The following is a 13,958-nucleotide window of genomic DNA, read 5'->3' as shown; positions in this document are numbered from 1 at the left end:
GCTTCACTATTTACTAGCTAGATGTTTACACTAGGTTAATGTCACATCCCTTGGGCTCAGGGTCTTTATTTTTTAAGTGGTGGTAATAGGAGCTGATTGATTGTTAAAAATTAGACAAATATATAAAAAATTTCTAGCACAGTCCTTGTCACTAACAAAGTGCTCAATAAATATCACTTCTCCTTTGATACCTCACCTCCTCTAGCCCACATTTCATTTGAAGGACAGGCTAATTAAAAGCCAGTCTTTTAGTTCCCCATGGAACTATGCAGAAAGGCACACTTCTTAAAAATAAAAATCTCTAATGACCTTCGGGAGAACTCTGTTTTAAAACTTAACATTGAAACCTTTTACCTAACCTTTCCATAGCAACTTCAGGTGAAAAGTTTTCCAATGTACATCAAATACAGTGTAGACTAATGATAATACTTCGCTATTTTACTGACACTGAGAAAAGAAATACTTCAAGTTCAACCCCTATAAAATATTGGAATCTCCACTGACAGTATTCATCCACAAATGGGTTTCTGGGCAAGAGGCTCCTTGGGTTCTAGTGACCATCCTCAGTGGTACCGAAACCCCACTGCAGAACTAAAGCCTCACATCTCTTATCCCAAGCATTTTAGAGAGAATTGTTTATAAGTGCGAATATCCTGCCTACCCGCCTCAGGTATAAACGCCCTGTACAAGAGCATAACAGTGACAATACTTTCACAGTCGTGGTGAAACGTAGGCGTGGTATTTGTACTGTTTATGCTGCGCATTCATGCGTGACCTGGTATTGCTGAAATAGTCTTTATTTCTGAACATTCCAAAACAGCAGTGTACACAGTAACAAATATTAAGTCATATACCATAAGAAAGCATTCATTAGTGCAAATGGATTTTGTAAAAGGTCTATCAAAAAGATTTATTTGCTTTAAAATGCGTTCATTTCCAGAAGCATTATTAATAAAATGTTACAGTTTCATCTTCTGTAAAAGTATTGAAAATCAACTGTAGTACAGTAGCAAACATTGCAGGTATTAAGTGCAATGAGCTTGTGATGATGCCATTATAAATATGAAACCCACGTATGACAATTAATAATGAAACGACAAGACCATTTCACTCTGTTGTTTGGCTGTCTCAGTGTTCAATGCTTCAGATTACATTGTGCTCATTCAACATAAAATTATGTCTCTCAAATTGTTATGATGGATTTTTGCTGATATATCCCTAGAGCTAAAAAAATAGTACCTTACCACAAAAATATTTTTATGGCACAAAATTTAAGTTGTTCCATAGTGGTTCACGTAGGTGTAAAAAGAAATAGGCACAAAAAATAAAATTCCTGTAAACTATAAAAAAGAGAATTTCAAAGCATACGTTATAGAACCTGGTTGTAAAGATGCAGTGTATTAAAATACAGAACATGTAATGGGAAGATGTTTAGAACATGTAAGTAAACTGAACAAGTTACTTTAAGAAACTCAGATGGCAAAGAAAGCATTATGGATACATCTCAATTCTCTCAAAAAGGATTCAGGTACATATCAGTTCTACAAAAACTTCCTAGCTCTAAGTGTCACAATACTGCAACCATGGATTTGTGAACGCTGCAGTATCTCAGGCAAATATTTAAGTGCAATAATTAGTCTCTGGTGATTGGTCCATTGAAAAACAATGCAGTAAATATGTTAAAACGCAGAAGGGAAAGAATATCCCGACATCCGCTGTTACCCAGCCAGCTAGGTAACACGACCCTCATTTCCACTTCTTTCCAGCTGTTCTAACGTACATAGAACTGCATCAGTAGCAACCATCTCTCCAGTTTCCATCCCTCAGAGTGCTGAGTGAAGACAGAGGCTTTGGAGGCTGAAGGAAACTATAAAGGAATGAAAAAAGGACACGGCTTGTAAGTAATCCCACGAGTCCCATCACTTACTTTGATCTCTCCGCCACTCCAGCCGTGACAACGTGCTGGCACCTTCCCAAGTGTGCCTTGTATTTCTGGGCCTTCAACATGCTCACCTAATGGAAAGCCCAGTTCTCGGCACATTGCCACGCATGTTGTATGTGAACAAGCAGATTTGCAACCTAAGTGGAAAATGATCAATACCCTTAGTGTATAAAGAATATTTTAAAATCAGAAACAGATAAACTCAGGAGAAAAAATGGCCTAAAAACATAAGTGGTTACTTCATTGAATACAAATTGAAAATTTCTTCATGTTATTCTGTCTTACAAATAATCAAAGATTTGCCTATTATATTGGCAGAGAATTTAAAAAGAATGATAATATCCAATGTTTGCCTAAGTCTGTGGCAACAGACCTTCTCATTGTCTGGCAGTGACAGCCCTTCCAAGAGGTTAGTTTGAAGACATATATCCGAGGATAAATGGACTGTCCACAATGACCTACATACATCAAATTATGTGATTCTATTCAGTCACGAACGCAACACAGCCCGGCACTGAACAAACATGCACCAAAATGATTTCTATCTGGATAGTAGGATTATTTACTTTTCTGTGTTTGTTTTACAATAGTTTCTGAATTTGTTTTTGAGCACCTATTTATCGGAAAATAAGAACTATTTATAGGTACCCAATGCATAAAGAAACATTACTTGTTCTCACATCCTCTTCACACTTTTACCATGGCCCCCTCCCTCTCCTCCTCCAAATTTTCCTGTCAGAGTTGATTTACTGCCTCCATTTTCTCATCTTCTACCCTGTCCTCAACTCGCTTTTATGGAATTGTTTTTAACCGTAAGACACTCCAGGAGATCCAGTTCAAGAAGGGCACGTCACAACCATAAGATCATCGAACGGGTGCCCTGGAAGCAGGCTGGAATTTTGAAAGAAAAAAAAACCAAAAATTCTACCTGGAACATACCAAACTTATACCAACGTAAGCTAATACAGCCCCAGTTAAATATCACTAAGATGCTTTTAAAATCATGACTGTTGGGGGAGGGTGTGTATGTGCATGTGCCTAACGACATTTTTGCCCAGTTTGATTAAAAATTGATTAAAACAGTATTGAACCCAGAGGCAGGAGGTCACGCGTCAGGCCCAAAGGGGCAGAGTGACCTACCAGGGTCAGACAGAGGGAAAGTCAGGATGGTCCCCGGAGCAGCTTCTAACTGCAGCCTGCAAACGAGGCCGTGCAGGCGAACGAGCAAAGGTTCTTACCTTCTGACAGGCTGTGCAATTTTGCTTCGAGGCAGGTTACTCCCATTTAGTGCCAATGAAGGTCTTGGGAGTGCGCTGCGGCCCATGATCCCAGAAGCTGCAGCTTTGTTGGGGGCAGGGATCCCCGTGTTGGCGTATAACTGTAAGCCGTTGGATAAAGGCATGTTACTGCTGCCTTGAACGGTTGGACTCACGTAGGCTGTGGCTTTAAGAGGCTGCCGCACAGACACTGGGAAATGTCCCACGCTGTGGATTCTGTGTTGAAGCTGCCCTGGTGACGGAACTAGAAGAACAAAGGACACTCACGTGAGAGAACGCTTACCACTATCTACACGTGTGTTATGTTCAAAGAAGCTGATACTGCTGAAAGGGTTTTAGATATATAGAAATTTATCTACATATATGCACGTACATAAATGAGATACGAGTTCCAGACTGCATTTAGTATTGGAAAATTCTACTTCTTGACAAGCATCTCCTTCTCTGTCAATCAGCAGCAACATTTCTGAGTGCCTGACTATATTTAGAAGCCAGCTGGAACAACCACCTTCTTTCCTTTAACAAATTTGAGCATCTCTGAGTTCTCACAGGATTTCCTCCTTGCTTGCTTGCTTGCTTGCTTTGAAGACATTAGGATTGCTTGATGGTTGCACTGGGGGTGGTTTCATGAGGATAAAACAAGGGGACAATTTAATAGCAGTAATTATAGTAATTATAGAAGGGAAGACAGGTGGCATCGGAAGGCACCAACAGCTTATTACAGACATATTTCTTACATAATTTTCATCATGACATTTATCTCATAGGGTTGGTGGGAAGACTAAATGAGTTAATCCACATAAAGCCTTACAATGGCTGAGTAACCACTCAGCAAGTACTACCTTGATAACAGCAGCAGAATCTGAAACGAAGGGAGCTCTCTGGGCAAGAACCCTTAAGAACTTCATCAATATACTGGCCCATCATTGTGCACTATTTTACATTAAAAAACAACTGTTTGGCAGAAATTTTTAAATTTTATAAATCCTTTTCTCCAAGGAAAAAACTGAATCACCAATTTAACATGAACTTAATACACACAACAGTACCTGTCATTTACTAACCACTCTAGCCTCTGCTGCTTATGATGCGTGATGCGGTTAACACAAACGGACCCTGTTTTCTAAAACAGTTTAACTGATTTTGAACTTAAGCACAGAATATACAATAGATATCTCTTTGATAGAAAGTGAGGAGAAAGACAAAAAACGTCTATGGTTTTAATATCTCTTGAAAATATTTCCTTAAATTAGCTTTGTTCAAGTATACAGTAGGTGAAATCTATATGTAGGAATGCTGATGTATGTGTACAGTAAGTAGCCAAAAAATTCGATGAAAAATGAGGTCTCTGTAAGATTCTGCTATAGTTCTGTTTCCATCAAGCTTTAGGGACACAGTAAACTTGTGTTGGCTGGCAAATCATCTCTAAGATCCTTTCCAACCAATTCTACAACTCCTTAATTTAGGAGCTTCTAACTGAATGTTCCAACATATTGGCTTATCAACTGTAACAAACATACCCCACTAATGCAAGATGTTAATAACAGAGGAAACTGGAGGAGGGGAGGGGGACGTGCGGGGATAATGGGAACTCTGTACTTCTCGCTCAATGTTTTTGTAAACCTCAAACTGCTCAAAAACAAAGTCTTAATTTTTTAAAAAAACTCAACAGGTGAATTTGGCCCAATTTTTTCTGAAACACAATATACGTAAAGTACCTAAATGTTAAGCCTAGAGCGGAACGAAATTTTGAAGTGAACACACGCGTGTAACCATATCCACAGCAAGACGTGAAACACTGCCAGCACCTCAGCAGGCTCTCACATACCCTCTCCCAGTCAGTACTCCCCCAAAGTGACTGTTATTATTTGCACTTTTATCACCCAGGCTATTTCTTCCTATCACCCAGGCTATTTCTTCCTATGTTGAACTTCATGTGAATGGAATTATATAGTATGTTCTCTTCTTTGGCTTCTTTGACTCAATATTATGTTTTTGAGATTCATCCATATTTGCATTGCTATGGGTATTCCATTGAATGAATGTCAAAATCCATTCTCCTGATGATAAAAAGCTTGGTTATTTCTAAGTTTGGGGTTTTATGAACATTCTTGAATATGCGTTGGTGTTCAGATACATTATGTTATGGGTATATTCCAAATTTATAACTATTAGGATAAATAAAGTTATTAGCAAAGCTGCTGAATACAACATCAAAATACAAAAATCAATTGTATTTCTAAATACCAGCAAACTAGTAGAAACTAAAATTTGAAAAAGATACTATTTATAAAAAACATTTTAAAAATAAAATACTTAGGAATAAATTATAGATGTCTTAACCTCTATATAGAAAGCTACAAAACTTTGAGAGACAAGATGATCTAAATAAATGAAAGAATGTTCCATGTTAATGCATTAGAAGACTAATATTATTAAGATACCAATTCTAAAATTTATCTACAGATTCAATAAAATTTCAAAATCATTTGAAATGAAATTACGGAACAGATATTCAGGAAGATACTCCTATTACTCCTATTAATTCTCCTACACACAAGATAGATAACCACCCTTGAGTTTAAAAAATAACAAAGAGAAACTAGTTAAGATCAATAGACACAATCCTAATTTTACAAATGAGAAAACAAGAATCAGAAAGGATATGGAGCTTTTCCATGAACTTATGATTAAGAAAAGACCCAGGGACTTCCCTGGTGGTGCAGTGGCCAATGCAGGGGACACGGGTTCGAGCCCTAGTCCAGAAAGATCCCACATGCCGCAGAGCAGCTAAGCCCGTGCGCCCCAACTACTGAGCCTGCACTCCAGAGCTCGCAAGCCACAACTACTGAGCTTGCGTGCCACAACTACTGAAGCCTGCATGCCTAGAGCCCGTGCTCTGCAACAAGAGAAGCCACCGCAGTGAGGAGCCCGCGCACCGGAAGGAAGAGTAGCTTCCGCTCATCGCAGCTAGAGAAAGCCCGCGCGCAGCAACGAAGACCCAAAGCAGCCAAAAATAAATAAAATAAAATTAATTAAAAAAAAGAAAACACCCCAACTCAAGTTTCTGACTGCTAACCCAGTGTCTTCCTTCTGTATCAGGCTGCCTCTCCAACTTTCTCTATCCCACCTTTGTTCACTCCAGAAAGCAGAACGGCCCAGAACTAGAATCTTCATGATACACACTTAGAATGTATAAAGCACATTCTCTTACAATGCTTAGGAATAAAAGTCAATGAGAGCAGAGTCCTGAGATCTGAAACAAGTTCATGACTGACCTCCTCTTACACATGAACATTGTTCTCAGGTTTTTTTGTTTTCTCTCATTATTATGCTTGACTTACAATGGTTTTTCTATTTTCTTCATTTCTTTCATGTATCAATTGCAATTCTTCTATAAAGAAGAATTTCCCCTCTTCTCCATTTATTTTATTCAATTAAGTATGACCCACAGTTAAATAACCTATGGGTTATAATCCTTTAATATAAATATTTATTCTGTGGCTCAAACTGTCTCAGATTTGGGCTCTGGGAGTTTCTTCAAGTTGTTTCCCATATCCTTTTGACATGTTCCCATCATTTTTTGAGCACTTCCATCAAAACCTGCCATGGTTTGTAGTGTGCGTTCTATTCTATTTTGGGTTACGTACATTTTTCTGGCACTCAAATCGTGCTATTAACCCACACTGAATTAGAGTTCACAAAAACTCCTAATCATTACCCTATCTGCTACCGTCACAACTGTATTTTCCCTTCTATGCTTATACTATTGACTTTTGTACTCAAGTGTAGAATTTTTATCTCAGTTAAATTTCATCATGATATATTTGGCCAATTGTCCTAACCTCCTGACATAAAATTAGTAGTCCTCTCAGTTTCCCACCATTAGTTCACAGGTTGTCTTCTGTGTCTATAAACAAGACATTAATTGAAATATTAACAGATCAAGCCCTAAGATACAGCCCTATGGCATTCATTTATACATTCGTTCAAACATTTACTGAGAGCTCAATGTTCCTGGCAGCATGCCAGGTGCTGGGGACAGAAAATCAGATGAACTATGGTCCAAGCCCAGAGGGAGCCAGTAGGCTAGTATGGAAGATGACATAATGACAGAAAAGTGTAACACGCTGAATAACAGAGGTAGGCACCAAAAATCTAACCCATTCTAGACATGTGTTGGAGGTACACAGGTTAGTCTGTTAGGGCCACCAGGGAGTCTTCTGGGTGCAGACTTAAGACATCTGGTTGATGGCACTTGGCCACACACTCTGAACACACTTCAGGCCTCCCAGGATTGGGCATATCAATACTGGGACTGTGACCTTGGATCTGCCACCCAGGGTTCAGCCTCAGACTTAACCCCAACTACCCCTACAGACAGCATGAGTAGGAGGTGGGGGGTGTGCCCTGGAGCCAGCACATCCCCACACAAAGCGAACACACACGCACACGCGCACACACACACACACACACACACACGATTTTACTTTCACCATGCTGTTCATCACTGGGTAAACCGTATGGAGGATGAATGGCACACTGCGGGGCAAACTGAAATGAAGTAGGTGAATCCTACTTTAGACACACTAAAATAGAACTTCATTTGCCAGGGGAAAGCTCTGGACTGGTGAAAAACAAGACCAAAGTAACAGCTAGACAGAATAAGTGTGCTTTCCTCAGAGTAAACGTATCAAGTACACAGCTTAAAAGAGGCAGATCTGCAAAGAAAACATTTTTGTATGATGAGTAAACAAATCAATCACCATTTAGTGCTTCTACTGCTATCCCTGGGTATAAAGGATTGCATATAATTTACTAATTATTAATTGGTGACATAGGCACCAATGAAAATACCACTCAGTTGTAATGGTGAAAGACAAAAAAGTGTCACAAGGAGCAAAGTTTCCTGTAGTGTTCTTAAGAGAAAGAAAGAAATGAAATAGTAAGATTTTCCTAATGGTGTTATAACTAATTAAAATTACACACAAAAAAATTGTCATACTTACTACAGGACTGTATTCTTGAAATTCCATTTGCAGCTCCATGCAAGCTTGAGTCAAAACTCTGACTATTCCGCACGGTGACTGGAGAACTACCATTGCTACTAACAGCGGTTGTACTTGGCATCCGAGCTAGATTAGGCATACTTCTTCGGAGCTTATCTAGAAAAGAATTTTAACTAAGTTAAAAATCACAACTTTTATGCCAATTAAAACACTAGCTTTCAAAAGTAAATACAAATAGAAATCATATTTTGTTCAATGACAAACAGAAATTATCATGTGTTATGAACTCTAGCAAGCTAATTAATTACCCCCGGTAGCGACAAACACACTCCATGTCTCCAGAAAGGTTCCATCAGACTGCTAAAGGAAAGCACTTGTTCTATAAAAAGAGGGAGGAATTAGGTAATCAATTAGCTGTTTGTTCCTATACAATAAGTGTATAAAACTGAATCGAAGTGAGGATAGAAAATAATCTTACAGTTTAAAAAAAAAAAGCTAGGAATTGTTACATGTTAATAAAAAAAAAAAACCCTAGAAGTGTCAAACCAGCAATTACTGAATCTTTTGCTAGCATATCAAAAAAGGAGGAAATTCTTAAAATTCTAACTTGAGATGTTTTGACATATCCACTCATCACATCAACATGACCACATTAACTTCTGGCAAGTTTTAAGGGGCATGAGTACACCACCAAACCTTTGGAGACTCGAAAAAACGCTTCCCTTTCTTTTTCCTTGCTGAGTACATCTTCCGCCAATAAGGGGCAGCAGAGAGTCAGTCACGCACAGACCTCAGTGCTGCTGAGATTTGAATTCAGCCACAAGAGGGCACCTCTACAATGTAGACAGTTCTCTCTTTAATACACACCCCGCCAATCTGAAGTACATATATCAGGTCACTCAAGCTCAGAAAACAAAGGATACATCTGAATACTCAGTAAAAACCCATTCAAGTACAAAACCAGATTCATTTTTCTCCCCTTTACACACAGCTCCTTCTGCATCACTTAGATCCCTTGATTATAGCCCAACTCATCAAGTCACCTAATCCAGAAAGCGGCGGAATCTTCCAAGTTTCACCTCCCTTCTTCACCCTCGACTCCCAAGTCCTGTCAATTCTGCCTCATAAATATTTAACAAATCTCCCACTACCACCTAGTTTAGACCTCATTATTTGTCATCCACATTTTCACAAAATTTTCCTCTTAACTGGTCTCTGTACACCCTGTCTTGTTCCTCCCCATCTTCCAAACAGCCAGTGACTTCTAGCCAGCCACTTGCTAAAACCCTCCAACCACTCTCCCTCCCCTTCCTCTGAAAGCCCAAGCTCCTGGGCTGAGACAAGGTCCTTCTAAGATACAGGCTCTGCAGCCATCTCTAGCCTCACCTCCTGCTGCCCTCGCCACACAGCCTACTTGCCAACCACAGTGGAGAAAGGAATTTCCAAATCCTTCACACTCTCTTGTACCCGTGGGCGTGCTGGTCCTTTCACTTGGACACCCTTCCCCACTTTGTGGAATGAATGAATGGACAGACGAGTATCTCCTGTGTATATATACTATACAGTGTGTTAGACAAGGGAGTTCCCGACTCTCAGTGGGGTCAGAGTCTAGACCATTGTTTCTCAATCTTTTCTTCTGCTATCAATCTTTAGGAATCCTTTAAGGAATAAAGGCAGCAGCCAGCTACCCACCAAACATCTAAATCTAGACTTGCAGTAAATACAGGGCTCAGGGGAGGTCCTCAGGCTAACACTGATTACACCATGCCACTGATAACCCCTGCCATACCCTAAAAATCACAGTTAGCAAATGTTCTACAAGCCTTACTCACTTATCATACCTGGCAAACTGTTCAAATACAGTAGCTCTACCCTGCCCCACCTTATGGGCAGGGGATACGTTCCAGAACCCTCAGTGGGTGCCGGTAGCCACCCACAGTACAGAACCTTCGATATACGATGTTCTTCCCATACAGGCGCTGACAGGCAGGAAGCACCCACAGCGTGGATACACAGGACAAAGGGATGATTCACGTCCCAGGTGGGACACAGCAGGAAGGCACCAGATTTCCTCACACTACTCACGACGATGCACAGTTTAAAACTTACGAATTGTTTATTTCTATAATTTTCCATTTAACATTTTCAGACTGCAGCTGACCATGGGTAACTGAAGTCACAGGTAAGGGTGGGCTGCTGTATGCTCCTTTTAATCCTATGATCCCCAGAAATATACCAAGAACTTTCAAGAGCCATCCCTTTGGAAACCAGGCAATGTAGGAGCTATGGAAGTAGGAAATATTAACACGCACTTCTATTTTATTTTTAATTATTTTCTTCTATCCATATTATTTTAATAATTTAGAAAGATATTTGAGAGATTGGTTTCAAAGTTACGACCCTCATTTCACAATTTTGTTCAAATAATCCTCTGGTAACAAATGAAGGCTCAGATATCTGAGCCATGTTAATAAAAGTTTAAAAAAACAGTGGGGTTGGGGAGACCACCTTTACTTTTTCAGCACTTTGAACTTTTCCAGCGTTTTTACTCCAGGCAATGGAATGGTCATTATTTCATTTATTCCTTATGACAAACTTAGGTTAAAGGATTACATGTTACATAAAGGAGAACGTGTACCAGATGATTTGATGTCCAATTATACCTAAGTTTTCTAAGAAAGGGATATTATTTGTCGACATTTTGTAGCCAAATAAGTGAGAGCTCAGAGGCATGAGAAGCCTGGGAAAGGTATAAGTGGCAGGCCAGGAGGGGGAACTCAGCACATACTGGCCTTCAGAGCCTGTGTACTCAGCCATTAAGTTAATTAGTCAGAAGTCCAATCCAGAGAACTGCTGTGGTATTCCATTTTCCTTTGCGTGTGGAGACCAGACCTTTTAGAGAAATAAAACTACCACAGTCAGACACCAGGCTGAGAAATATTTCCACTTTCCTAACAGGAACCATCATAACACAGATCTAGGGACACCTAACCCTTTTCATGATGGTACTGAATGTTAAGTTAATACCACTTTTCTAAGGTAGGACAATGATCCCACTGAAAACTAATCAAGATGCAGAGGGAGCATCTGCTTGACAGGCAGGACGTGATGCTCTAAGACAGCTGACAAAAAAAGCCTTTGCAGAAACAACTCTGTGCCCTCTCCCGCAGTTTTAATGATGCTGTAATTTTCGTTAAGCACCTAAAATATTGTCTTTGATATTATGAGCTTTAATAAATTACTCACTAGTGGCAGTCACTTTACCTGCCACTGTTTTCTTTTAAATTTGAAATCTGAAGGTATTAAAAAAGAGAGAAGTTCTGACTAAAAAACCTTAAATATTTTCAAATGGTCTCTCAATAAGCATGAATAATACAAGTACAGAGGAAGAAAAAGTAAACACTAAGTACATGATAGCAGGTGATGACTAGTATGATTTGTATTTGGCCTTGCAATATTTTTAAATAACTTGTTGGATCATTTCTGGGCCCAGATTTGAGAAATGCTGCTGTATAATAATTAAAAGCTATAACTCTATAAATATGGTTGGTTTCTCCATACTCTACAAGATTTGTGTGTGAGGGTCAGGCTGATCATCAGTGCAAAAACATACCAGTCTTAGAATATCACATGATTATTCTCCCTATAGTTCTTGTAAGTCAAGATCTATAACTCCTGGGAGTGGGGAAAGAAGATAAATGATGAAGAGAGAAATAGAAAAAATTACAAAAAAGAACGACACATATTCCCACCCACCGTGCTGCCATCAGGACAAATCAACTTGCCGTTACCACGCCAAATATCAGCTTCCATAGCCCCACTGCTGCACTGATCTTAATTCTAGATGTCAGGACACCAGAGGGAAAGACACATCCCAGACTTCCCCTAAATCTCGATGTGCACAGCAGCATCCTCTCCAAGCACCAGGGTCCACACTTCCCATCCATCACTCTGGGCTAGGAGCAGGCCGTCAGAGATGGGGGGTTTTGAGAAAGATGAGAGAAGATGCGGCTCCATGCATCTGACTCCATGGAACTAGGAACTCCCCAACTTCCACAGCCCTGCTGTCCTACAGCTTTACCAGCCACAGCACGAAGATGCTCCCCATTTCTGACTCAGTCTGGTACCTCACAATGGTTTTCCTGAAGCTATACATCTGGGACACGTAATCAGAAGCTGGTCAATTATAGATTTAAATGTACACCAACCAAACTGATAAGGTCTTGAGGATGTACTTAATCAGTCTTGGAAACATTTACCAGTTATTTATATCGACCTTAAAACCATTTCTTGACCATGTATGAAAGATCAAAGCACATCGAATACCAAAGGGACATACAACTTACCTCCGTTGGTCCTATTTGGTTGCTGATCTGGAGTTTGGGCTTGAGGTGAATAATACTGTTGCTGCTGGTAATTATTCGAAGGAAAATACTGGGACCCGGGGCTCCTCCTACACTCCCGAATGCTGGAGAAAGTCTGTGAATGGGGAATTCCTCTTTGGAAAGGTGAGCATCTTGGAAGACGAGGCTGAGGTGGTGGCAGGTGATCAAATTCCTCCTCGTCCTCCAGGCTGAATCGATCGTATTCTTGATCACTGCATGTCCCTTTTTTTCCTGAATTCAGTGACACACTGGAACTAGGTCTCGACACAGATGCTGAAGTAGAAGCATAATCTTGCCTGAGACCTATGGAACAACAGGGAATAGTATTTACCTTATGAGGCATTTCAATCTGGCTTAACTGTTAAGTTCCAATTCATCAAATATTTGAGGAAAATTTGTGTCAAGCAAGTGATTCAAGTGGAGACCCACTATCTTGTTCTTAGTTTATTAAATCCCAAGAAAACAGACAGGTTTACCTACCAAACAGACAGCTAACACTAGACTATTCTGTTCTGGGAAAAGATTGCCCCAATTTCCAGTGAAGATTAAATATACCGCTACAGTTCATCAATCAGTATCTGTCAATTTCCCCAAGCCATTCCTTCTGGAATCTGGAGAGATACTTAGGAAGGCTACTTAGGAGACACTATTCATCATCATGATGAGTAGTTAACTGTGAGTTAGACAATCAGACATCAAATCTCTGCCCAAGTAGGAACTCCCACTCCCCATCCCAACTTTCAAAGTCAAAGGAAAGTTCAAAACCTGGGGCACAAGTATTTTCTAACGAGGTCACTTCTCTTGTTCTTTTTGTTACTAATATTATCTTTTTCAAAGCATGCTGACACTTCAAAACTTCAATAGTTTTGGGTCATCCTAAATGACAGCCAACTAAAAATAGTCAAACTGGAAGTTTCTAGTTATCTTGTTGCCAACCCACAACTTTTTTTTTAAAGTAGTCTATGCCTGACTGACTACTTAACTTCTGAGACTGACATCCAATCTTTCAGCCATAATTTTTTTTTTTTTTTTTTTTTTGCGGTACACGGGCCTCTCACTGCTGTGGCCTCTCCCGTTGCGGAGCACAGACTCCGGACGCGCAGGCTCAGCGGCCATGGCTTACGGGCCCAGCCGCTCCGCGGCATGTGGGATCTTCCCAGACCGGGGCACGAACCCGTGTCCCCTGCATCGGCAGGCGGACTCAACCACTGCGCCATGAGGGAAGCCCCCAGCCATATATTTTTTTAGAAAGAGTTACTGTTTGTGTACTGTTACTAAGTAACAATATAAAATAATTGTTTTTCCTCTCAAAATGTATCTTGTTAAATCTTGCATAAGCATTACA

At 40.0% G+C, this 13,958-nt stretch overlaps 1 protein-coding gene across 1 annotated transcript in view; it reads right to left on the bottom strand.

The window, feature by feature from the left end:
- Positions 1 to 779: 779 nt before the first annotated feature.
- Positions 780 to 13,958, bottom strand: part of SLAIN1 (SLAIN motif family member 1) — a 53,852-nt gene continuing 40,673 nt past the window's right edge. Inside the window, exons 4-7 of the mRNA XM_081214744.1 lie at positions 12,575 to 12,916; positions 8,229 to 8,384; positions 3,181 to 3,463; positions 780 to 1,867 (exon numbers count right to left, since the gene is read on the bottom strand). Of these exons, the coding sequence (XP_081070870.1) occupies positions 1,792 to 1,867; positions 3,181 to 3,463; positions 8,229 to 8,384; positions 12,575 to 12,916 (857 nt within the window). The 3' untranslated portion in view covers positions 780 to 1,791. The remainder of the gene's footprint in view (positions 1,868 to 3,180; positions 3,464 to 8,228; positions 8,385 to 12,574; positions 12,917 to 13,958) is intronic.

The sequence above is a fragment of the Mesoplodon bidens genome (assembly GCF_964165515.1).
Source record: "Mesoplodon bidens genome assembly, chromosome: 17".
Classification (NCBI taxonomy): Eukaryota; Metazoa; Chordata; class Mammalia; order Artiodactyla; family Ziphiidae; genus Mesoplodon; species Mesoplodon bidens.
The sequence above is the reverse complement of the archived record's forward strand: the minus strand, read 5'-3'. Positions and strand labels throughout refer to the sequence as shown.